Source organism: Chlorocebus sabaeus, chromosome 1 (genome assembly GCF_047675955.1).
Source record: "Chlorocebus sabaeus isolate Y175 chromosome 1, mChlSab1.0.hap1, whole genome shotgun sequence".
Lineage (NCBI taxonomy): Eukaryota > Metazoa > Chordata > Mammalia > Primates > Cercopithecidae > Chlorocebus > Chlorocebus sabaeus.
Window position 1 is genome coordinate 58186683 of NC_132904.1, and position 26856 is coordinate 58213538.

At 37.5% G+C, this 26856-nt stretch overlaps 1 protein-coding gene across 1 annotated transcript; it reads left to right on the forward strand.

Moving 5' to 3' along the window:
* Positions 1–11993: 11993 nt before the first annotated feature.
* On the forward strand, positions 11994–18612 carry OR2AG2 (olfactory receptor family 2 subfamily AG member 2). Its single transcript, XM_008008373.3, has 2 exons — positions 11994–12348; positions 14753–18612. The coding sequence occupies exon 2, from the start codon at positions 15294–15296 to the stop codon at positions 16242–16244; it is 951 nt and encodes a 316-aa protein (XP_008006564.3). The 5' UTR covers positions 11994–12348; positions 14753–15293; the 3' UTR covers positions 16245–18612.
* Positions 18613–26856: the final 8244 nt, after the last annotated feature.

Sequence of the window (26856 nt, forward strand, 5' to 3'; positions counted from 1 at the left end):
AGACACATGAAAAAATGCTCATCATCACTGGCCATCAGAGAAATGCAAATCAAAACCACAATGAGATACCATCTCACACCAGTTAGAATGGTGATCATTCAAAAGTCAGGAAACAACAGGTGCTGGAGAGGATGTGGAGAAATAGGAACACTTTTACACTGTTGGTGGGATTGTAAACTAGTTCAACCATTATGGAAAACAGTATGGCGATTCCTCAAGGATCTAGAACTAGATGTACCATATGACCCAGCCATCCCATTACTGGGTATATACCCAAAGGATTATAAATCATGCTGCTATAAAGACACATGCACACGTATGTTTATGGCGGCACTATTCACAATAGCAAAGACTTGGAATCAACCCAAATGTCCATCAGTGACAGACTGGATGAAGAAAATGTGGCACATATACACCATGGAATACTATGCAGCCATAAAAAACGATGAGTTTGTGTCCTTTGTAGGGACATGGATGCAGCTGGAAACCATCATTCTCAGCAAAGTATCACAAGAACAGAAAACCAAACACCTCATGTTCTCACTCATAGGTGGGAACTGAACAGTGAGATCACTTGGACTCGGGAAGGGGAACATCACACACTGGGGCCTATCATGGGGAGGGGGGAGGGGGGAGGGATTGCATTGGGAGTTATACCTGATGTAAATGACGAGTTGATGGGTGCTGACGAGTTGAGGGGTGCAGCACAGCAATATGGCACAAGTATACATATATAACAAACCTGCACGTTATGCACATGTACCCTAGAACTTAAAGTATAATAATAATAAATAAATAAATAAATAAATAAATAAAAGACTTTGAAGTGAAACATCCTTCTGTAAATCATTTCCCCATATTATGGCATCTGTGTTTTCATATTTCACTGGTTTCCACTGGCCTCTTATGGGGCCATTAGTACCTTAATGGTTAAAAGGTATAAGAACATGAAATGGATATATCATCACTTTTTAAATGGCCCTTTAGGATATTCATCATCTGATAGATGCAAAAATGTTTACCAGGAGCCAGCAGAGCACACAAGGTCTAAAGACAAGTATTGCCATTTCCACCAGGAAGCAGATACCCATGCCTGGGCTGCAGCATGGTCCTTACTGGTTCTCTTTTCAGGTTCAGAAAATTAAGAATAGACAAATTGGAACAAGCTATGAAGCCCAAACATTATACTAGGGAATCTGGCAGAACGGGCAGTTTACATTCTTAGGGTATGCTTTGAACTCCGTTTTTCCTACTCAGCTTACCTAGAGACACACCATTCCCTGAAAAAAATACAAAGTCCTTACCTCAGGCAGTGAGAAGCCTAGCTGTGCGACCACTCAGATTTTCCTAGGGATTGTTTGAAGTTCAAGGATGTTCCAGTCGAAATGGGCAGAAAGGACGCGACTTTCTTCAGCAGTGTTCAGTTGGTTTAATTTTGCCAAGTTGGGTTAAGTGTCTGAAAAGTCCGAGTGAGATCAGATATCAGGGCCCTTCTATTCCTTCCACTTATCTGCAGGTCTACCCTAGAGATAGCAGTGGATGCAGACAGACAGCTAATACAGAATTTGGGTAGTTTCCTACATAAGAAGATTACCTTCCTGTTCTCGCACCTGTGAAACACTAGTAGAAACTACTTTTATACAGGTTCCCAGGAAGAGAGCCCCTCTAGCCCTAGAGCAGTTACCAGACTGAGTTCTTGGGTTCAGATACTCAGACTTTCCTTCATTCTTGCTAGGGTCAGGGAGCAAAGATAAAAGCTGCAGCATCCTGGAGGAAGTAGATATTGAGTCAATATTGAAAGAGCTGCCCAAAGGATATTCTGTCGTCCCCCGCCTTACTCTCCCTGGGGCCAAAGGTGAGCCAGAGCCTTGCCCTGAGAGAGGCTGCCCTGTCTTCTGATCCATGATCTCTTCCCTCTATTGTACCCCTATGTTCCAAGGGACTTATCCTCTCAACTCAAATGGCTTCCCTGGAAATGCTGGCCCAGGATCAGGATGACAATTAATCCTCGTGGGTGTGTTTCCTTGCCTGGTATTCCTGTATTCTTCTTTCACTAAATAAGCACCTAGGCTCTATGTTTCTATTCCACAAGGGAGGCACTGATGGCTCATTTCTAAATTAACTAAATAGAGCAGGACACAAAGGCTCCTTATGTTGCCAGCCCTCTGTCCCAGAATATAAGGTGGGTTTCCTTACTTATGTGGCATGCTGCTTCCTTCTTTATGGTTCTTTTACCCTGGACCATTTCCTATTCAATATGACTGCTCCCTGAGGAGTCTGTAAATGTGAGGTCTTCCCCTCATTGACCTTTGGCAAACCAGTATGGCTTACATGTCTTGGTGTTACCGTGTTCTGCCACCAGTGATATTAAAGAGTAAGCAGACCGTTTTCCAAGTATTGGGCACGAAAACAAAAAGGAATTCATACAGTACTGAACTTGTAGAGTATCAATATCAATGAAAACAATTTATATTCTCCCAAAAATAAAAGACAGATTGCCCACTAAGTAAAGACAACTAGATAATAGCGGACTATCAATAGCAGCAATAGGACAAGGGAGAAATATATTAAAAAGTGCTGAGAAAATGTAACTGCACACCTAGAATTCCAGGCATGGCTGAGCCATCATTAATGAATTAGGACAAATTAAAAATGACATTGGAAAGTATTTATCCCCAAACACTCCCAATAAAATAATTTCAGCAAGGAGAAAAGTGGCACCTAGAAAATGTATACAAGGAGAAATAATGAACTTAGAAATTGATTCAATAAGTAAATAGGCAAGTTTAATTCGTGAAACATAAAATGTTTATATTTTTTAAAGAGTCAAACTAAAATTCTTCACAAAATCATAATAATATGAGTGGAATTTTCCTGTGGGTACTTGAAGTCTGTAGAAGCAGAATATTAAAAGCTTCATACTCATTTATTTAACACTATAATTTCCTTTTTTCATTATTTATTAAAGTGCAATCTACATACAGTAAAATTCACCTTTTTTAGTATACAGTTTTGCAAGTTTTGATAAATGTATGTAGTCATGAGACCACCACCAAAATCAAGACACAGAAGTTTCATCAGCCACAAGAATTCTCAGGTGCCTGTTTGTATTCCTCCCCTCCCCCTCCCAAGCCCCTGCCAACTGTCTGATCTGTTTACTGTCACTATTATTTTGTCTTCTCCAAAATGTCATACAAATGACATCAAAGGTTTTGATTCTAGTTTCATTCACTTAGAATAATATGTTTGAGATTCATCCATATTCTTGTATCTACGTACTAGCAGTCCTTTCCCATTTAATACTGAATAGTATACAATTGTATGGATCTATCATCGTTTGTTTATCCATTCACCAGTTGAAGGATATTTCTGTTGTTTCCTATTTTGTTGATTATGAAAAAGCCATTATAAACTTTCATGTACAGGTTTTGACACGAACATAAATTGTCTATTCACTTGGGAAAATACCTCAGAGTAAAACTGATTGGTTATATGGTAAGTGTATGTTTAGGTTTATAAAACTTTGCCAGACTTTTCCATATTGACTGAACCATTTTGCATTCCCGATTTTATTTCCATTTTGCATTCTTTTAAGCTGTAAAGCATAGGCTTTCTAAATTTTAACTCAAAATGAATGAAATATTGCCTGAGGCCTTACATTTCAAATTTTCCCAATTAACATGCAAAGAAAAAAGAAGAGTTTTGTAAAGGAAACAGGATTATTCATGCAGATAAAGAAGGAGGTACAATTCCAAACAGGAGGTCATCTAAGAAAACATATACATGTATATATGCTTAGAGTTGGAGACTGAAAACATTATCACAATTAAGTGCTGTCTACATGGTAACATTGAAAATGTTCTTACAAAATTGCTTGAAATTTTTTTGAGATATGTAAATTATAAACATTTATTTTATTTACTATGGAATATAGCTTTTAATCTCTAAGCCCTTTTATACTCATTTGTCATCATAGGTAATGATATGAAAATTCCCACTTAACAGTTTATAAAACATAAAAAAAAAATTTCTTTGTCAGACATGTGAGTCATAAACCTTGAGTCATAAAGTCTTTGTGTCAAAATATAATTTTTGGAAAGCTACAAATATGATGCCCACAAAAATAAAATGATATATATGTTAACTTAATAAGAAAGTTTGCAAGATAGTAAATCGGATTCATAAGGCATTTGAAGAATAGTTAATGTTAGAACATATCTACCTTGTTGAAATATATAAGATTACAAGAAATCTTCATGCTGTTGATATGATGTATCACCTTGTTTGATGTGTATGCTGAACCATCCTTTTATCTCTGGGCCACCTTAACCATTTTTAAGGTGTACAGTTCAACAGCATTAAGTACACTCATTGTTGTGTTGCCATCACCAACATCCATCTTCAGAATTTTTTTTTTTTTTTTTTTTTTTTGAGATGCAGTCTCACTCTGTCATCCAGACTAGAGTGCAATGGCATGGTCTCAGCTCACTGCAACTTCCGCCTCGTGGGTTCAACCGATTCTCCCACCTCAGCCTCCCGAGTAGCTGGGACTACAAGTGCATGCCACCACACCCGGCTAATTTTTTTAATATATTTTTTGTAGAAACGGGATTTCACTATGTTGACCAGGCTGGTCTCAAACTCCTGACCTCATGGTCCACCCTCCTCAGCCTCCCAAAGTGCTGGGATTACAGGTGTGAGCCACCACACCCAGCCTGCTGTTTTTCGTAACAAGAAAAACTGTGGTATGAACAAATTTTAGCAGACCGAGTCAAACATTAAGTTTTGGATTAAAAGTGAAATGCTTACTAGCCATCCAGGCAGAAAGGTCACATCAGCAATTAGCTAAATGAGTTTGTGCTTCAGAGGAAGTCATGTCCTTGAGAACTGATATGCATTTAAACCTATGGGATGATGAAATTGCCAGAGAATATTGAATGAGAAGAAAAGGAGGCTTGCAATGGAGCCACAAGCCGCTTCAATACTTAGACGTCAGGTTGAAGAGAAAAAGTTGACCAAGTAAAGACTGAATCCAGTGGAGTACTTAGAAAACCTATTGGTTGCAGTGGCCTGAGAGTAAAAAAATGATGTTCCCAAAAGGAGAAAATGATCCAATTGTGTCAAATGTAGCTGAATGTGTGAGCAGGATGAAGATAAAGAAGTGATACTGAGTTTGGTATAGGAACATTATTGCTGACTCTGACAAGCACAATTGTGGTAATGTGGGACTGAGAGCAGAGAAGCCTGATTACAGTGACATTAGCCATGGATGGTAGAAAAGGATGTGAAAACTTTGGGTATAGACACATCTTTCAAGATGATTTGCTCTGAGAACTGGGGGAACTGCAAGGGAAATGTAATTTTGAGAGAAGACTTCCCTAAGATAGAAGATACTGGAGCATGTGTGTAACCTATAGTAATTTTCCAGTAGAGAGATGATGTAGAAGAGAATCAAGTAATTGCAAGACCAATTTCTTTGGCTATTAAGATAATAAGATATGAAGAGTATTAGTGGAGGATTTGGCCTCTTATAGGCATTTTCAAAGACCAAAAGTTATGTGAAGATGTATGGTAAATTGGTAGTGGAATATGAGGAAGTCCTGTATGATTGCTTCTAGTTTTCCAATGATGTATGAGGCAATTTCAGAAGCTGAGAGTGAAGGTATAAAATGGTATTTTTAGAGAATAAGAAAGAGGTTGTATTAGAGCTGTGCAAAATACTATGTTCTTGGTGCAGAAGACTGAATATTGCAAAGAGCCAACATTCCCATATTAATTTATGAGTTAAATATAACCACAACGAATATAATAATGGGATTTTTTGACATTTGGCAGATGAATTAAAAGCTTATCAGAAATAACAGATAATAAAACATACTAAAAGGTCAGTGAGGAGAAACAGAAAAGGAGAGCCTTGAGAGACTACTGGAACTAGAGAGCTAGCTCAGAAAAACTCTTTATTACTATATGTATAAGAAGTCAGTATATGGTCAAGCAATTACAATAAATAATAATGCATTTTTAAGGTTACTAAAAATGCTAACAGGAAAATCTTTGAAAACATAATAAAGTCTCAACATACATAATACACCTAAATAATTTGGAGATGAAATAAAAAGTTAAATATCATTAACAAAATTATTAAGCATATGTAAAAGAAAGATATGTAAGTATTTTCTAAAATAAGAATGGAAATTTTAAGAGTAAAATTCCCTGAAAATTATAAAGAATAATATGGATTTTTATAACTACATAAATATTGTGATACTTCCCTGTCTAACAAATCCTACCACATAGCTAAATTTAAAAACTGAAAAAAAATTGCCACATACATAAGTGTTAAATTGCTTGTGACTTTCATCTATAAAGATCTGTACAACATCATTATAAAAAACAAAATAATGTAAATTAAAACATCTATTTTATTTCCTTGAAGTATTTAATAAATTAGCAATGATAAGACAGAATTAGAAATAACATAGTAAGGCAGGCATTCTCACATAATGCTAGCCAGAAAACAAAGTGTTTCTAACTTTCTGAAAACCAATTTGGCTCTTTGTAACAAGAATTTTAAATAGAGTCTTGATCTTTATCACAGTAATTTCACTTTTAGAAATTTGATCTAAGATAAAATTAGACTTTCATATAAGAATATTTGGAGGAGTAAAACTAAATATCAGCAAATGCCTATGTATACACTAGAGAACTCATGTGATAAAATATTATATAGTCATTAAAATGAAGTTTTTCCTAGACACACACAACCTACCAAGACTAAAACATTTAACAAAGAACTAATGCCAATCTTTCTTGAGATCTTTCAAAAAAAATTAAAAGGAGAGTATACTTCCCAGCTCGTTTTACAAGACCAGTATTACTCTGATACCAACACCAGAGAAGAACAATACAAGAAAATAAAATTACAGGCCAATATCTCTGATAAGCATAGATGCAAAACTCCTCAACCAAATACCAGAAAACAAAATTCAACAGCCTATTGAAAGGATCATTCACCATGATCAACTGGGATTTAGCCCAGTGATGCAAGGATGGCTTAACATATGCAAATAAATAATATAATACACCACATTTATAGGATAGAGGACAAAACTGTATGATCGTCTTGATGAAGGCAGAAAAGACATTTTATAAAATTCAACATCTTTTCATGAGAAAAACTCAACAAATTACACATTGAAAGAATGTACCTCAACATAATAAAGGCCATATATTACAAGCCCACATCTGACATCATACTTAGTGGAGAAAAGTTGAATGCTTTCCTCCAGTATCAGGAACAAGACAAGCATGTCCACTCTTGCCATTTGTATTCAACATAGTACTGGAAGTCCTGACCAGGGCAATAAGGCAAAAGAAAGAAATAGGCATGCACATTTGAAAGAAAAAGGTAAATTTTCTCTATTTGTAAATGACCTTTTATATAAAAAACCCAAAATACTAAAAAAACTGTTAAAACTAAAAGACAAATTCAGTAAGATTGCAAGATACGAAATCAATGTATAAAAAGCAGTTGCATTTCTATAGACTAAAAGTGAACTATCTGAAAAGGAAATTAAGAAAATAATACCATCCGCAATAGCCACAACATAAAATAATAAATTAAAGATAAAATAAATGATAAAAAGATTAAAGATAGCCACAAAATAAAATAATAAAACTAATTAAAATACTTAAAAATAAATTTAACCAAGGATGTGAAAGATATGTATACTGAAACTATAAAACATTGATGAAAGAAATTGAAGGAGATACAGAAAATGGAAATATATCCCATGTTCATAAATTGGAAAAGTTAATATTGTTAAAATATCCATACTACCAAAAGCAATCTATAGATTCAATTCAATCCTTACAAAAATTTCAATGACATTATACACAGAAATATAAAAAACAATTATAAAATTCATATGGAATCACAAAAGACCCCAACTAACAGAAGCAATCTTGAGCAAAAAGAACGAAGCCAGAGGCATCACATTACCTAATTTCAAAATATGCTTGCAAAACTATAGTAATGAAAACAGGATGATAGCATTAAAACATACACATTCATCAATGGAATAGAATGAAATAGAGACCTATAAATCAATCCATACAGCTTTGGTCAATTGATTTTTGACAAAGGTGCCAGGAAAACATAATGGGGAAAGGGCAGTTTTTTTCATAAGCAGTGTTAGAAAACCTAGATATCCACATGCAGAAAAATGAAATTAGACCCTATCTTATACCACATACAAAAAATCAATTCAAAATGAGTTAAAGACTTAAATGTAAGGCCTGAAACTGTAAAACTACTAGAATAAAATATCGGAGAATAGATCCATGACATTAGTCTGGGCAAAGATTTTTTGAATATGACCCCAAAAACACAGGCAAAAATAGGCAAATGGGACTACATCAAACTAAAATCCTTCTGCACAGCAAAGGAGACAATTATGAAAGTGATTTGACAACCTATGGAATGAGAGAATATATTTGCAAACCATACATTTGATATGAGATTTAAACCAAAATATATAAGAAACTCAGCTCAATAGTAAGAAAACAGTCTGATTAAAGAATGAGCAAAGAAAATCAAAAACATTTCTCAAGAGAGGACATAAAAATGGCCAACAGGTATATGAAAACTGTTCAACATTACTAATCATCAGGAAAATGCAAATCAAAGCCACAATGAGATATCACTTCCCATCTGTTAGAATGGCTATCATCAAAAGGACAAAAGATAAAAGGTGTTGGCAAAAATATGCAGAAGAGGGTAAACTTGAACAATGTGGGTGAGAATGTAAATTGGGACACACATTAGGGAAAGCAGTATGGAGGTTCCTCAAAAAAATAAAAATAGAACTATCATATGATCCAGCAATCCTACTACCGGGTATATACCCAAAGGATATGAAATCAGGATGTGGAAGAGATATCTGCACTCTTGTGTTAATAGCATCCTTATTCTCAATAGAAAGCTATGAAATCAACTTAAGTGTCCATTAACTGATGAATGAATAAAGAAAATGTCATATATATGTGTGTGTATACACACACACTGGAATGCCATTTCACTTTAAAAAAAAAAAAAAAAAGGAAATGCTATAGTTCGTGACAACATAGACAAACTTGGTAGATATTATGTCAGGTGAAGTAAGCCAAACTCAGATAGAAAGATACTACATGTTCTCTTCATATGTGGAATCTAAAAGAGTTGAACTCACAACAGCAGAGAGTACAATGGTGGTTACCAGGGGACAGTAGAACTGCAGGACGTTGGGAAGATGTTGGTCACGGTATACAAAATTTCAGTTATACAGGAAGAGTAAGTTTAAGAGATCCATTGTACAACATAGTAACTACAGTTAGTAGCCATGTATTATATTCTTGAAATTCTTGACAGTGTATTTCAGTGTTCTCACCACAAAAAAAAGATAAATGTATGAGGCATTACCAATGTTAATTAGCTCAGTTTATCCATTCTACAATGTATACTTATTTCAAAACATCATGTGGTACACAAATACATACAATTTTTACTTTTCAACTAAAAATTTTTAAGGGAACCTATTACAAAAATGAGAGGAATTTAGAGAAATAGTATGAAAGAAAAGAAAAACCAAGGGATTATTTTTTGAACAGAGAAGTTGTGATTATCTTTGAAAGCTAAACCAAAGGATTGAGAGAGGGATTAGGATACAAGAAAAACACATAAATGAAAGAGTAAAGGGAGAGAGAATAGGGAATGAAGATGAAAAAAGGAGGAATCTCAGTAATAATTGGAGAAGCCAACCCTAACGTGGAGAAGGAGAGCTTATTTACCCCTCTGAAATAAAAGGCCAAGGAGTAAAAACAGTTCCTATGTAAGACAATGAAAAGGTGTAAGAAAGTTTTCATCTGAGAAACTTAATCATCTGTGATCTTCACTTTTACCTATGAAATAGAAAGAAAGGTTGAATGTCAGGTATGTAGGGACTAATTGATTATTACCATAAACTCAGCTCCCAGAATGCAAGCTAGGACCTTGATAATATCCTCACCTTCCCATAAGGTCATGTAACTGTGAGAGAAATCTAATGTCACTGACTCCGTCATACTTCTGACCTCACAAGCTGACTGCCTTTGCTCATTCCTACATGTGGACCAAGCTCTCACAAAAAGAGTTTGGATTATACTTTAGAACTAATGACTCTCACTTTTGAAACAGACCCTCAAGGAGATAAGGAAGTATGCATGTAAATAGCAATGATTAAAGATTTATAGAAACAAGGTGGACTTGACAAGTGATTGACCATAAACAAAGAAGTTTTGCCACCTTCTCAGACCCTTGCTGATGCCCAGACATCTGTGGTCACCAGTCACCTCCTGGCCTTAGCCCCATCCCTGTTCCCCCTCCCTATAACATAAAAGGAGCTTAAAATTAATCAACATTAGATAGTTCTTTAGGATGTTAGTCCACCATCTTCTCAGTTTGCTGGCTTTCTGAAATAAGGTTGTCTTCCTTGCCCCGACACCTTGTCTCTCCACGTATTGGCTGTCTTGTGGCAAGTAGTAGAAGATTTGGACTCGACAACAGTCATCAACAGTCCAGCTCTCTGCCTCCCTTCACTATAACTATTAACCCAAATTTTATGTCCATCATTCTCCTTCTTCATTTGTATGTGGTTTTATTGAATGTACACATATTTTTAGAAAGTTTATTTTCACTTAAGTTATTAGCTCTGTAAAAGAAGTACCATGATATATAATCCTAAAGTCTCTCTTTTTTCCCTTAATGTTAATTTCCTGAGTTGCTTTTTTTGCTGTATGCCCTGGTTCCTTTGTTTTGATTGCTACATAGTAACCCTTTGGTGAACATTTATCTATTCCACTGTTGATGGGCATAAAGATTGTTTCTAATTTTTATTCTACTGTGAATAATGCTGCTCTTATATTTACATGTTTAAAACCTTCTTTTCAATACATTGCTTTTATAATGTAAAAAAGGTTTTCATATTATTTATTCTGTTGTACTTCTGGAAGAATTTTCTTGAGTATATTTTTTGTATAAACAGAAAGGGAAACTTATTTTTATTTTTTTTAAGTTCAAAGAGAAAAGAGATGATAACTCCAGCAGCAATTTTCAGCATTTTCTGGTGAAAATGAGTGATTAAAGAGATACTAAAGAATAAGGAAGATTAAGCAAAGAATTGGGTGAGAGATGGGAAAGCCTGAACTAAAAGCAGTGGTGACTGCAACAGGTGCTGTGTCATCAGCCCAAAACTCTGAGCAGCTCAGCTGACTGATCACAGAGTATGTAGGCCCATGCACAAATGTGCACACACAAGAGGGAATAGAAAGGAGAAACAAAGAACTAAAAAATAAATTAGTGTTGGATCCTCATTAAAGCTCAATGAAGGAAGACTTGATATTAACAAAAGCATAGGTAACTCCCTCTAGCTGGTAATAGCCAAGGCTAGTGGCACAAAGAGGGAAATGTAAGTGGCAGGATCTATAGAACCCATGAAACATACTCTATACTTGGACAGAGGGCTGGACAGGGAGGTGTTGCTTCTCAGATCAGTTACTGACACTGTCTATTTGGTCAGAAACAGCCTCTGACTGGGTTTCCAGTCAGTGATTTCTAGGGTAAAATTAGTTTTGGTTTTCTGAGGCAGGAGAAACATCTTAGACTCCAATGAGGGGTGAGATACAGCGAGTCCGTGGGGGGCAGAATAAGGCCTCAAGGTTCAGAGCTCATTTGGTGGTAAAGTTTGAAGAAATGGCAGGCCAGGAGACACGCCCAAGGGGATTCATTAAAATCCCATTTGCTGGAGCAATATTTTCAGGGGAGGTCATGTCAGCTGAGAGGGTGAGACTATGAACCCTCCCCCAGGACAGGGCTCACTGTTGGCACAGAGACAGTGAGTCTGGGCATTGGCGGGTCTCCTTTAAGCAGCTCTTCTTATACCTCTTTTCCCACATTCCTGCTGTGCTCCTCTTTTATCATGAAACACAGCATGAGGGGAATGTGTGAAATCTGAGGACCTGGACTCAAGAGCTCAGCCAGAGTCATTCCAAAGCAGTGAGGACTTTCTCACAAGGACAGTGAATGAGAGAACTTTGGAGGAGATTCAGCTCCTCACTTCTGCAGGATCCTGCTCTAGGTTCTCAGCTGCCTGTCTGCATCTATCTCTACTTTCAGAGAGGACTTGCAGTGCCAGCGACTGGAGGAGCCTTTGACCTCTGATCCCAGAGGCAGCCATACACACACCTATGTTCATCCCTGACAGAAGAACCAACTCTTCTTTCTTGGCCTTCTTGAACTTCTTTATCTGGAAGCTATGCCCGTTCCCATATGAGGTAAGGGCTGTGTCTCTGTTTCAAGGCAATATGGGAAGTCTGAAGTCCTGAGAAACAGGGTCAAGACCTTCCACTGCTCTCATTCCCAGATTCTCTAGTTCCTCAGGCTTTATGTTACACTTACTCCCGTCTATACCTTATCCACTTTGTACATGTACCCATCTTGCACATATGGGGACACCCAAAATAATTCTTTGCCACTGACCAGCCGTGAGTTCCTAGAAGTCCTGATAATGGCCTCCTGGTAAAAGTCTCAGTACTTACCTTTGTTACATCTAGATTTTCCTGGCCTCCAATAGTTTGGTGTGAGTCCCCAAATGAATAGTACCTCAAAGGAGGACGATCTAAAATATGCTGAAGCGCCTTTCCCCTGTGGGACTGCTTGGCACTAAGTCCAGTGCCACATAAAAAGCCAATTGATGTAAATACAAAAAATAAATATACTGAGCAGAGGTGCAAAAAAAAAAAAAAAAAAAAAACTTATATCAATATACTTCCAAAAATTTAGCTCTACCTTGTGAATTGACTGACCATTTTCCATGAAATATAACAATGTCTCTCTTAATATCAGCTCTGCTGACTTCTCTTGGTTTTATTTTTTTTTTTTAATTTATTTATTATTATTAAACTTCAAGTTGTAGGGTACATGTGCACAACGTGCAGGTTTGCTACATATGTATACTTGTGCCATGTTGGTGTGCTGCACCCATCAACTCGTCATTTACATCAGGTATAACTCCCAATGCAACCCTCCCCCCTCCCCCCTCCCCATGATAGGCCCCGGTGTGTGATGTTCCCCTTCCCGAGTCCAAGTGATCTCATTGTTCAGTTCCCACCTACGAGTGAGAACATGCGGTGTTTGGTTTTAAATACCCACAACCACCAGCAGTTTTCCAGAAAGAAGCTCTTCCTCTGTAGGCCCAGTGTGTGTTCTCTGGCCTTTCCCTTTAGGTGACCCCAGAGGGGAGAACCCAGTGAATGGAAAGGAGGGAAAACAATAGTCTCGTATCAGAGGGAGGAGTTAGGTATGTAGGATCCTGGGTCCTAGTTACCCCACTTCACCCAAGCCCTGATTTTTCTTCTCTTTGAAATCCTGTGCAAACATTTGTTATAGGAAGCTAGAGGAATATGCCCCACTAATTATTTTCCTCCTTTTATTTTCCTGTCCATTAATCTTTTTATTCAAGAAAAATAAAGGCATTTCAAATCTAATATTTAGCAGAAATAGTGCTTAGAATTGTCTTTGGACTTGTCTTTTCATTTTCAACAGACAAATAAGGTTTTCCAGTCAGTAGGTCAGTGGTTCCTAGGTCAAAATTATAATTTTGATTTTGTAAGGCGGGAGAAAGATCTTAGACTCCAATGAGTGCCAAAACACAGTTTTATAGGGGTATTTTTCTGGCTTGTTTCTTGTCCACACTTCACGGGGTAAAAATGCAAAGAGGACATTCCTGTACTATATTTTAAGGTTCTGACTTTCACGATACCATCCCTCACTGTTTTTTAATTATATCCTGAGCCTTTTTGATTTAGCCAGCTCCTATTTATCCTCAGCATGTTGTTTGTATACCACTTCCTTAGTGAATCCTTTCCTGAAACCTCATTTACATATTATCCTAGTGTTTTTTTCATGTATCATTGAATGTATGTAGGTGTTTGTGTAATCGATTTTTCACATCTACACAGTTGCCCAAGTGTAATGCCTGAGATATCATAGGTCTTTAGTAAATATTTATTGAATGAATGAAAGCAGCTGGATCAGAAGGCCTTCCAATGTCAGCTTTTTATATGACATTAGCACTTAAAGGTTCTAACTCTGAGTTGACCAGCATAGTGACATAAATGGATATTTGGAGAAGTAGGTGCAGATTATGGAAGGGAAAGATGAATAATTTGATCGAAAATTATTTTTCTCTTCCAAAAGGCCTCCTAACTCTTCCATCCAACTTTGAAAAAAACTGAATTCATAAAAAGCAAGCCAAGTGAACGCTGTCCCACATGCACCTCACACTCCACTTCTCTTCCTCAACCCCTAGCAGCAGAGCTACCATATGGATTCAGGGTTCAGCAGAACCAACATTTTCCTTGTATTCCTAAGATTTGTGGGGAGAAATCTTCTCACCTTGAGTGTGTTGCTGTGGCTCACAGGTAATGCTATTACCTTGGGCCGTGTCTACAACGTCTCCTCATTTGTAGCTCACTCCTTGTATCATGTGCCCTAAACACAAACACCTGCCGTGCTGCCACAAATCTCATTTACTGCCTCTATTCCTGCCTGTTTCTGAGAAAAAATCTTATCATTATCTAGGCAAACACCTTTGGTACTGTTCCTCTAGATTTATTTCTAAAATCTATACCACCATGACTGTCAAGTTCAGCCCAGAATTCTCTTTCCCTCCAACAGGGTAGCATTTGAAGAGTCCCAGTGACCAAGCAGCCCAAGAGCCCAGAGATTCTCCCATTGAGGAAGGTAATCAACAACAGTGAGACTGGTTTAAGGGAGAAGACAGTAAAGAGGTTTTTTTATAAATAAAACTTTAAAAACTGAATTGGAATTCCAAGTACATTTAAGGCAGAAAAAAATAGCTAGATCTTAAACCAATGCCCAGTGTATTTGTTCATTGTGAAGAGAGAGATGCTTTCATCTATCTGCAAAGATGGTTGCTTAGGCTCGTTCTTCTGGATACCTTATTTGAAGGGATTTCTAAATGATTATCTTAATGACATGCCAAATTACCTAATACCAGTTTACCTGATGGTTTATTGTAATCCAATACCAGCATTCAGAAATCAGAGGCATACTAACAGATGGAAAAGATACGGTATTATGGGATTCCTATTGGCCAACGCACAGTGACCTAGAACAATCCAAAGCTACAGTGCACACCATCAGAAAAGCTTCCACTAATAATACATTTGGTTCTAGGCAACTAAAAAACCACAGCATGGAGCTCCGGAACTCCACCTTGGGAAGCAGCTTCATCTTGGTGGGGATTCTGAATGACAGTGGGTTTCCTGAACTGCTCTGTGCTACAGTTACAGTCCTATACATGTTGGCCCTGACCAGCAATGGCCTGCTGCTCCTGGCCATCACCATGGAAGCCCGGCTCCACGTGCCCTTGTACCTCCTGCTTGGGCAGCTCTCTCTCATGGACCTCCTGTTCACATCTGTTGTCACTCCTAAGGCCCTCGCGGACTTTCTGCGCAGAGAAAACACCATCTCCTTTGGAGGCTGTGCCCTTCAGATGTTCCTGGCATTGACAATGGGTAGTGCTGAGGACCTCCTACTGGCCTTCATGGCCTATGACAGGTTTGTGGCCATTTGTCATCCTCTGAAATACATGACCCTCATAAGCCCAAGAGTCTGCTGGCTCATGGTGGCCACATCCTGGATCCTGGCATCCCTGGTAGCTCTAGGACATACCATGTACACTATGCACCTCCCTTTCTGCATGTCCTGGGAAATCAGGCATCTGCTTTGCGAGATCCCACCCTTGCTGAAGTTGGCCTGTAGTGATACCTCCAGGTATGAGCTTATAATATACGTGACAGGTGTGACTTTCCTCTTGGTCCCCATTTCTGCCATTGTGGCCTCCTACACACTAATCCTATTCACTGCGCTTCGTATGCCATCAAATGAAGGGAGGAAGAAAGCTCTTGTCACCTGCTCTTCCCACCTGACTGTGGTTGGGATGTTCTATGGAGCTGCCACATTCATGTATGTCTTGCCCAGTTCCTTCCACAGCCCCAAACAAGACAACATCATCTCTGTTTTCTACACAATTGTCACTCCAGCCCTGAATCCCCTCATCTACAGCTTGAGGAATAAGGAGGTCATGGGGGCCTTGAGGAGGGTCCTGGGAAAATACAGGCTGCTGGTACATTCCACACTCTAGGGAAGGATCATGGCTGCCTCTCACCATTCCTGCTCCATATAAAATTCTCTACTCACTCATTCCTGCTCCAAATAAAATTCTCAACTCACTCATTCTTCAATACTATACTCTCAGATGATACATACATTTTTAAAATTTTACTTTTTATTCAACTGCGAATCTGGTGTGTACAATGACCTTGACTTAAACTCATTAGGCATACATCATCCTGACTTTGGAAACCCACATTATACAATATCCAGATTGGGGGGGAAAGCCTTGAATGAGTGTTGTAGACTCACTCTGTGGTAGGGCATCTTCCTGACACATTACCAAGTAGACATGGTAGGGGATTAGCTTTCCATTTGAGCGTCATGTAGCAGTGAGAAGCAGCAGTAGTTTTGGACTGACCAAATTCCAATAGCCTCTCAGCATCAGAGGAGGAGTGCTCCCTTTGAAGCCGATTCTTAAACTATTAATAGAGAGAACAATTTTCAGAAGATATATTAGATTTTCTGTTTATTAGTAGATGATTGTTTGAGCAGTTAGTGGAAATGAATAAGGGTTATGTGACTGCATTTGTACTCTAGACCTGAGGGACCTTCATATGGGTTACTTGAGTAATGATAAATAATTACATTGAAAGTGTGGGGCCTGGCACGGTAGCTCACGCCTGTAATCCCAGCACTTTGGGAGGCCGAGGCGGGCAGATCACCTAAGGTCAGGAGTTCGAGACCAGCCTGGCCAACATTTTGAAACCCAGTCTCTACCAAAAATACAAAACTAAGTGGAGCATAGTGGCGGGCACCTGTAATCCCAGCTACTCGGGACGCTGAGGCAGTAGAATTGCTTGACCCTGGGAGGCGGAGGTCCCAGTGAGCCGAGATGGTGCCACTGCACTCCAGCCTGAGTGACAGAGAGAGACTCTATCTCAATAAATAAATAATGGAAAGAAAGAAAGGAAAAGGATAAAGAGAGATATTTCTACTTGGAAATTTTGACAGTCTTTTTGAAAATGGGCATTTTTACATGGTCTAAAATAAAAACTAAAATAAAGAATGAATAAAATAGAATTGAAAGTACCAGTTTTAAAGTGAGTACAATAACAATGAGAGAAGCTTGTTGAGCACATTGTCTAAATTTTTTAAATTGTGGACTTGTGGATATATGAATGTGTTTTTGAACATTAAAACAATTGAAAGAGGTTATATTCTTGAGGTGAGTATATGTGCGTGTCCATAGAAAAGGAAATATAAAATTTATAATTTGCTTTCTAGCTAGCCTAAATATGCCTTTTTTTAAAATTCTATTCATCGGTGTGGGAAGATTTATAGCAAAATTCGGGAACTTAAATTTGTTGAGTGCAGAATTCCCAAAATACCTTGGCTGACATAGGCGTTACTATTCTTGAGAATAGTGCTTTGTCAAAACACAGTAATTCTTGTTTTCTTTACAGAAATAATATTATATTATTTAATCTGTAAAGCTAAACCCTAAAAACTAAAAAATAAAGCTAATCTATAAAATTAATCTGTTTATTATAAAAACTGAGAAAATTAAGAAATTTGGAATGAATCAAAAATCACTTATAAATTTTTCCTTTTTGTTGTACATATATGTATTTTACTGAATTTAAATGTCCATGATGATGAAGGTCCTGGGTTTTTTTCATTTGAAATTTGGTGAATCTTCTTCCTTGCTATGAGGGGATATTTTAGAGTAGTGATGAGAAAGCGGACCCGAGTGCCTGCATTTGAATCCCTATCTTCCTTTGGTCATCTATGCATCTTTGGATGCTAAATTAAATTCTTTGTACCTTAGTCTGCTGATGTCAAAAGTGGTGATATTTACAAGCCTGCTCTCATGATATTGTTGGGTAGATTAAATAAAATAATAAGTATCAGGCACTTAGACCACTACTTAGTAAATAGTGCTTAAAACATTTTGGCTGCTATATGGATAAATAGTAAAAAGCCTTTTAAAGAAACAATATTATTTTATTGTTTCCTTTTAGAAATGAAACATTTATTATTTTTATTGACAAAAATTGTATGTATTAATGTAGTACAACATGATGTTTTAAAATATGTATACTTTATGGAATTGCTAAATCAAGCCAACTAACATATGCTTTACTTCATATACTTATCTTTTTTGCATCAGGAACAGTTAAAGTCTACTTTCTCAGCAATTTTCAAGTATACAATATGTTCTAATTACCTGTAATCGCCATGAACTACAATAAATCTCTTGAGCTCATTCCTCCTGTCTAACTGAAGTTTTGTGTCCTTTGACCAGCATCCCCCAAATCCCCCTACCTCAACATTCGGTAACCACCATTTTACTCTCTGTTTCTGTGAATTCAGCTTACAGGTTCTGCATATAAGTGAAATCATGTGATATTTTTCTTCCTATACCTGGCTTATTTCACTTAAAATAATGTTCCCCAGATTCATTCACGTTGTTGCAAATTACCAGATTTCCTTCTTTTTTAAAAAGGAAAGATTTTCTTGTGTGTGTGTGTGTGTGTGTGTGTCACATTTTTTAATCCATTCATTCGTTGTTGGACACTTAGGTTGATTCCAGAGCTTGGCTATTGAGAATAATGCTGCAATGAACACAGTAGTGCGGCTATCTCTTAAACATACTAATTTCATATTCTTTGGTTATATACCCAGAGTGGGACTGCTGGATCATATAGTAGCTCTATTTTTAACTTTTTGAGAAACTTTCATACTGCTTTCCCTAATGTCTGTACCAATTTACAGTGTGTGCGAGAGCTCCCTTTTCTCCATATCCTAACCAACACTTACCGTATCTTGTTTTTTGGATAATCTAAATGATGGAAGGTGATATCTCATTTGATTTCCATTTCCCTGAAGATTATGAATCTTGAGAACTTTTCAATATACCCGTTGGCCATTTTTATGTCTAATTTTAAGAAACGTCAATTTAGGTTCTTTCCTCATGTTTTACTCAGGTTACTCCTGCTGAGTTGAGTTCCTGATATGTTTTGGATATTAACCCTTTATTAGATGTATGATTCAAAATATTTTTATGCATTCTATAGGTTGTCTTTTCACTCTAATGATTATTTCCTTTGCTATGCAGAAGCTTCATTGTATTCATGTAGCATATCACATTTATTGATTTGCACATGTTGAACCATCCTTGCATCCTTGAAATAAATCCCAGTTGATCATGGTGAATGATCCTTTCAACACTCATTGAGTTCAGTTTGGTCATACTTTTTTTGAGAATTTTTGCAACTATGTTCATTAGATGAATTGGCCTGTAATTTTGTTTTCTTGTAGTGTCATTTTCTGTCTTTGGTATTAGAGCAATACTTCCAAAGTATGCAGAAACAGCATGAATTCAAAGACAATTTTCAGCCAAGGGAAAAAAATTATAAGCAATCAGTTTATTTTACTTTATTTTATTTTACTTTAAGTTCTAGGGTACATGTGCACAACATGCAAATTTGGTACATAGGTATACATGTAATATGTTGGTTTGCTGCACCCATTAGCTTATCATGTACATTAGGTATTTCTCCTAATGCTGTCCCTCCCCCAGTCCCCTACCCCACCACAGGCCCCAGTGTGTGATGTTCCCTGCCCTGTGTCCATATGTTCTCATTGTTAAATTCCCACCTATGAGTGAGAACATTGAGTGTTTGGTTTTCTGTCCTTGTGATAGTTTGCTGAGAATGATGGTTTCCAGCTGCATCCATGTCCCTGCAAAGGACATGAACTCATCCTTTTTTATGGCTGCATAGTATTCAATGGTATATATGTGCCACATTTTCTTCATCCAGTCTATCATTGATGGACATTTGGGTTGGTTCCAAGTCTTTGCTATTGTGAATAGTGTCGCAATAAACATACATGTGCATGTGTCTTTATAGTCATATGATTTATAATCCTTTGGGTATATACCCAGTAATGGGATCGCTGGGTCAAATTGTATTTCTAGTTCTAGATCCTTAAGGACTCACCACACTGTCTTCAACAATGGTGGAACTAGTTTACAGTCCCACCAACAGTGTAAAAGTGTCCCTATTTCTCCACATCATCTCCAGCACCCATTGTTTCCTGACTTTTTAATGATCGCCTTTCTAACTGGAGTGAGATGGTATCTCATTGTGGTTTTGATTTGCATTTCTCTGATGACCAGTGATGATAAAGATTTTTTGATGTGTCTGTTGGCTGCATAAATGTCTTCTTTTGAGAAGTGTCTGTTTATATCCTTTGCCCCCTTTTTGATGAAGTTGTTTTTTTCTTGTAAATTTGTTTAAGTTCTTTGTAGATTCTGGATATTAGCCCTTTGTCAGATGGATAGATTGCAAAATTTTTCTCCCATTCTTTAGTTGCCTGTTCACTCTGATGGTAGTTTCTTCTGCTGAGCAGAAGCTCTTTAGTTTAATTAGATCCCATTTGTCTATTTTGGCTTTTGTTGCCATTGCTTTTGGTGTTTTAGTCATGAAGTCTTTGTCCATGCCTAGGTCCTGAATGGTATTGCCTAGGTTTTGTTCTAGGGTTTTTATGGTTTTAGGTCTAACATTTAAGTCTTTAATCCATCCTGAATTAATTTTTGTATAAGGTGTAAGGAAGGGATCCAGTTTCAGATTTCTACATATGGCTAGCCAGCTTTCCCTGCACCATTTACTAAATAGGGAATCCTTTCCCCATTTCTTGTTTTTGTCAGGTTTGTAAAAGATCAAATGTTTGTAGATGTGTGGTGCTATTTCTGAGGCCTCTGTTCTGTTCCATTAATCTATATCTCTGTTTTAGTACCAGTACCATGCTGTTTTGGTTACTGTAGCCTTGTAATATAGTTTGAAGTCAGGTAGCATGATGCCTCCAGCTTTGTTCTTTTTGCTTAGGAACAGTCAGTTTATCTTAATGTGGGCTCCCTCAGAATTTGATTCTGAGCAAGAATTTGAATACATAGTATATTTAGGAAGCAATTCCAGGAAAAACTAGTAGAATTTGCAAAAGGGAAACAGACAAAGAAAAGACTCAATAATGAGTGAGTTATCAGGCAAGTTTTTGTGGGCAATTGAATCCTAATCTTCCTAAGGAATTCTTGGAAAGAATAAAACATGTATCTCAGAAGTATATTTCACCTCCGATGTAAGAGATTGTGTAGGCCATTCCTACATTTCTATAAAAAATAAACAAGATTGGGTAATTTATAAAGAAAGACTTAATTGGGTCACAGTTCTGCAGGCTGTACCAGAAGCCTGGCACTGGCAACTACTCAGATCTGGGTAGGCCTCAGGGAGCTTTTACTTTTGGTGGTGAAGGCAAAGTGGGAGCAGGCATGTCACATGGCGAGAGAAGGAGCAAGAGAGAGAGTAGGGGAGAGAGGATATCACACACTTTTAAACAATCAAATCTTGTGAGTAATCACTATTGTGAGGACAGCACCAAGCCATGAGGGATCCACACCAATGTCCCAATCACCTCCCACCAGGCTCCTCCTCCAACATTGGGAATTACAATTCAATATGAGATTTAGAGGGGACAACATCCAAACTATATCAGAAATCTAGGGATTTTTACACAATAATTCTCATCAATTATCAATTAAGGCTGCTTGGGGTAGGGCACATTAGTATCTTAGGCCATTCTGATCTTCTGGGCAAGCAGGCATAACTGGCATGTTAGCCAAAGAAAGTTCTGTTGCAAAAGATGGCTGTCAGATGTCAGCATGCCCTGAAATGATAAATTAAAAGTGGGCATTGCCCTCATTTGCTGTACTGTAAAACAATAAAGTTTATAATAATGAATTTCCAGAAGTATATTCTTAAATTTACTAGAATGTTCAAAAAGAAAAAGAAATAATTGAGTGATGAGTCTGGTGGAGCATGAATTAAAATATTATGGTACATTATTTTAAACTTACACTCCTTGACTCAACTTCCCAAAAGTTCAGTTACATTATTGCCTCTATACTAATGTCATACCATAGAAATATTACCTGAAATCTAAAAATAAAGCAACATTTGCCATTTACCTCCACATTCTAAACTGAGGTGCTGTACCATTAGGGAGGATGTACATGGAGGTGATCAAGAGATGGCTTACAAGCATTAAGCCTTCATCTTTTTTAGGGTATGAAAGAGAGAGATAGTTGAAGGTTGGTGGAGAGAAATAAGGAAAGAAGAAACTAATCTTAAGTTTGTTGATGAGAGATTGAAAAGTACTACTGGAGAACTTCATGTCTCTTATCTGGAATTTGGTGAATGCTAGAACAAGTACCTTCCTCACACATGCCCAAAGTAATTTATTGATTCAATGCAATCTCCATCAAGCTCCCACTGACTTTTTTCACAGAACTGGAAAAAACTACTTTAAATTTTATATGGAACCAAAAAAGAGTCCGCATAACCGAGAGTATCCTAAGCAAAAAGAAAAAAGCTGGAGGCATCATGCTACCTGACTTTAAACTATAATACAAGGCTAAAGTAATAAAACCAGCATGGTACTGGTACCAAAACAGATATATAGACCAATGGAACAGAGAGGCCTCAGAAATAACACCACACATCTACAACCATCTGATCTTTGACAAACCTGACCAAAACAAGCAATAGGGAAAGGGTTCCCCATTTAATAAAAGGTGTTGGGAAAACTGGCTAGCCATATGGGGAAAACTGAAACTGGACCCCTTCATTACACCTTATACAAAAATTAACTCAAGATGGATTAAAGACTTAAACCTAAGACCTAAAACCATAAAAACCCTAGAATAAAACCTAGGTAATACCATTCAGGCATAGGCATGGGGAAAGATTTCATGACTAAAACACCAAAAGCAATGGCAACAAAAGCCAAAATTGACAAACGGGATCTAATTAAACTAAAGAGTTTCTGCCCAGCAAAAGTAACTATCATCAAAGCGAACAGGCAACCTACAGAATGAGAGAAAATTTTTGCAATCTATCTGTCTGACAAAGGACTAATATACAGAGTCTACAAAGAACTTAAACAAATTTACAAGGAAAAAAAAAAAAAAGACCCCATCAAAAAGTGGATGAAGGATCTAAACAGACACTCAAAACAAGACATTTATGCAGGCAATAAACATAGGGAAAAAAAAACTCATCATCACTGGTCATTAGAGAAATGCAAATCAAAACCACAATTGGATACCATTTCACACCAGTTAGAATGGCGATCATTAAAAAATCAGGAAACAACAGATACTGAAGAGGATGCGAAGAAATAGAGACACTTTTACACTATTGATGGGACTGTAAATTAATTCAACTATTATGGAAGACAATGTGATGAGTCCTCAAGGATCCAGATCCAGAAATACCATTTGACCCAGCGATCCCATTACTGGGTATATACCCAAAGGATTATAAATCATGTGACTATAAAGACACATGCACACGTATGTTTATTGCGGCACTATTCACAATAGCAAAGACTTGAAACCAAATGGCCATCAATGATAGATTAGATGAAGAAAATGTGGCACATATATACCATGGAATACTATGCAGCCATAAAAAAGGATAGTTCATGTCCTTTGCAGGGACATAGATGATGCTGGAAACCATCATTCTCAGCAAACTAACACAAGAACAAAAAACCAAACACCACATTTTCTCACTCATAAGTGGGAGTTGAACAATGAGAACATATGGACACAGGGCAAGGAACATCACACACTGGGGCCTGTGGGGTGGAGGGGGCTGAGGGAGGGATAGCATTAGGAGAAATACCTAATGTAGATGACGGGTTGATGGGTGTAGCAAACTACCATGGCATGTGTATACCTATGTAACAAAACTGTATGTTCTGCACATGTACCCCAGAACTTAAAGTGTAATTTAAAGTGTAATTTTAAAAAACTTAAAGTGTAATTTAAATGTAAACTGGTTGGTATTCTCTACTGACATTAACGATATATATATGCCATAACCAAACAATTCTACTTGTTGTATATGCCTAATGGAAATGTTTGTATATGTGCACCAAAGACATGTGAAAAACTAATTATAGAAACACTATTTAAAATACCCCCAAGCTGAAAACAACCCACATGTTCATCAGCATAAAGGATAAATAAACTGTGATCTGGTCATACAATCCATTATACAACAAAGAAAATGAACTACGAGGCTGGGCACAGTGCCTCACACCTGTAATTCCAGCACTGTGGGAGGCCAAGGTAGGCAGATCACAGTCAGGAGATCGAGATCAACCTGGCCAACATGGTGAAACCCTGTCTCTACTAAAAAAAATGCAAATGTTAGCTGGGCATGGTGGCAGATGCCTGTAATCCCAGCCCTCAGGAGACTGAGGGCGGAGAACCATTTGAACCTGGGAGGCAGAGATTGCAGTCAGCCAAGATCGTGCCATTGCACTACAGCCTGGGAAACAAGGCCAGACTCTGTCTCAAAAAAAAGAAAGAAAAGAAAATGAACTATGATAGCCCCATACAGTAACATAGATAGATCTTACAAACATATTATTGAGTGAAGGAAGTCAGGCACAAAACATACATATTGTATCATTTCAATTCCTGTCTAAGAAACAGAACTGATCTATGGTGTTAAACTGCTTTTGGGGAGTGAGAGAAGGTATAGTGATTAGAAGAGGGCATAAGGAAAGAATACTGGGGTGTTGGTAATGCTCCATAACTTGACCTGAATGGTGGTTACTGGAATGTGTATGTCTTGTGTCAGATTCATTAAGCTGTACATATACATTCTGAGCATTTTTTAGTATTTGTTTAACAGTTATATTTTAGCTAAAAAAAAGTATTTAAAAAAGATTAGCCACATGTTTTGTAGTCATTTGACTCACTGAGGGCTAGTCTCTCTTTGAGTATGCTATTGATAAATAAATGTCCCCCAAAGACGTCCACATTCCTACTCCCCAGAACCTGTACATGGTACCTCAGATGGCAAAAAAAAAAAAAAAAAAAAAAAAAAAAAAGGACTTTGTAGATGTAATACAATTACCAATCTTGAGACAAGAAAATTATCCCGGATTATCCAGGTGAGTTCAATATAATCACAAGGGTCCTTATAAGAGGGAGGTAGCAGGGTCAGAATTTGAACAGTACACTGAAAACCTTGAATGGTCATTGCTGGCTTTGAAGGTGGAAGGGGGTCAGGAGTCTAGGAATGCAGGCAGTTTCTAGATGCAGGAAGGACAAGGGAATGAATGTTACTGAGAGCCTTTAGAAGGAAGGAAGCCCTGCCAATACCTTGTTTTCGGCCCCATGAGACCTAATTTTGGACTTTACCCTCCAGAACTAAAGATAAATCTGTGGTTGTAAGCCACCAAATTTGTTGTAATTTGTTTCAGCAGGAATAGAAATTAACACAGTGAGTTACACATTGTGCTGGTCAGAGCACATTGCACATAATAGGTACTCTGCGAATGTGTGTTGAATGAATGGACAAGCTTCCAACATGTATGATTCTTAATTATGATGAAAGAATTTTAGAAATAAAGAAAGGCGTTTCTGTCTGTGAGAATTCAAGACCGGTATCATGTGGTGTGTGCAGGCTGTTTTCTTCTAGTCTCTCTCCCACTGATCTTCCAAATCTCAAGCTTTCCAGACTAAACACCTGGAGGTGCAGTGAAGAGAGCACAGGATAAGGCTTCGACCTTCTCAGACCACAAAAGTGAAGATGAGGATGTAGATAAAAATGTCATAATTAAAGTTTCTTCTTACTCTACCAGTGACATTCATTTGTCTGGAAGGAGTTAGAATTCTTTATGAAAGAAAAGTAGAGAGAAATAAGACTGAGGTAATATCAGTCTTTTGACATCCAAATGGATTAATTATGCCATGCATCAACTTTAGGACTCAGTCACAGAAATGTAGCACATCACAGTCAAGTAGAGAGAGCCCCTAGGGTTTAACTTTACAAAGATGCTTTGAGTTTTTCTGTGATTTAGATACTGAATTGAAACCCTGTGGGCTCTTAATAGGCCTCCATAGCTGAATGAGTTGACTTGATAATAAAAGAGTGTGGACTGCTGACCAACTTGCAGGCTGGAGGATGTGGCAGTCAACTCAGGGTTCTGCAGACAGCAAAATTTTTCTTACAGCATTAGCAACTCAGACACATTGTCCCTGTAGAAAGTGTAGAACCCATGTGAACTAGCAGTTCAGCAGTGGTGTCCTGCAGAATGCTGAACAACTAGGTTCATAAAAAACAGTGCTCGAGAGACCAGCAGATGGAACTGCCACAACGGTAAAATCAGCCTGAGACTAGAGTTCCTTCTCAACACCAGGAGCTGGAATAAACCACATTCTTTCCACCACACATTGGGATGAGAAGCAGGGGAAGGCTTCCTTAGTGATCAAGCATCATTTTATCCAATAGAGCATGAATAATTCCTAAAAATATATTAAATTGTCAGGTTAGACTAAATGAAAATTAGATTGAACTATTAGTTTGGTTTTTTGTTGTTTTTTTCTCCTGCTAACCAGTGGATGGGGATTTGAGAGGAATATCAAATTATAGGCTACAATAAAGAAAGTAAAATGTTTCTGTACATCATCTGAGTCATAGGTAAGCCTTAGGATCACCCCCAATTGCACCTCTGAAGTCACTGATATTTCTCCTTGGATAAGGTTTTCAAAAGAGGAA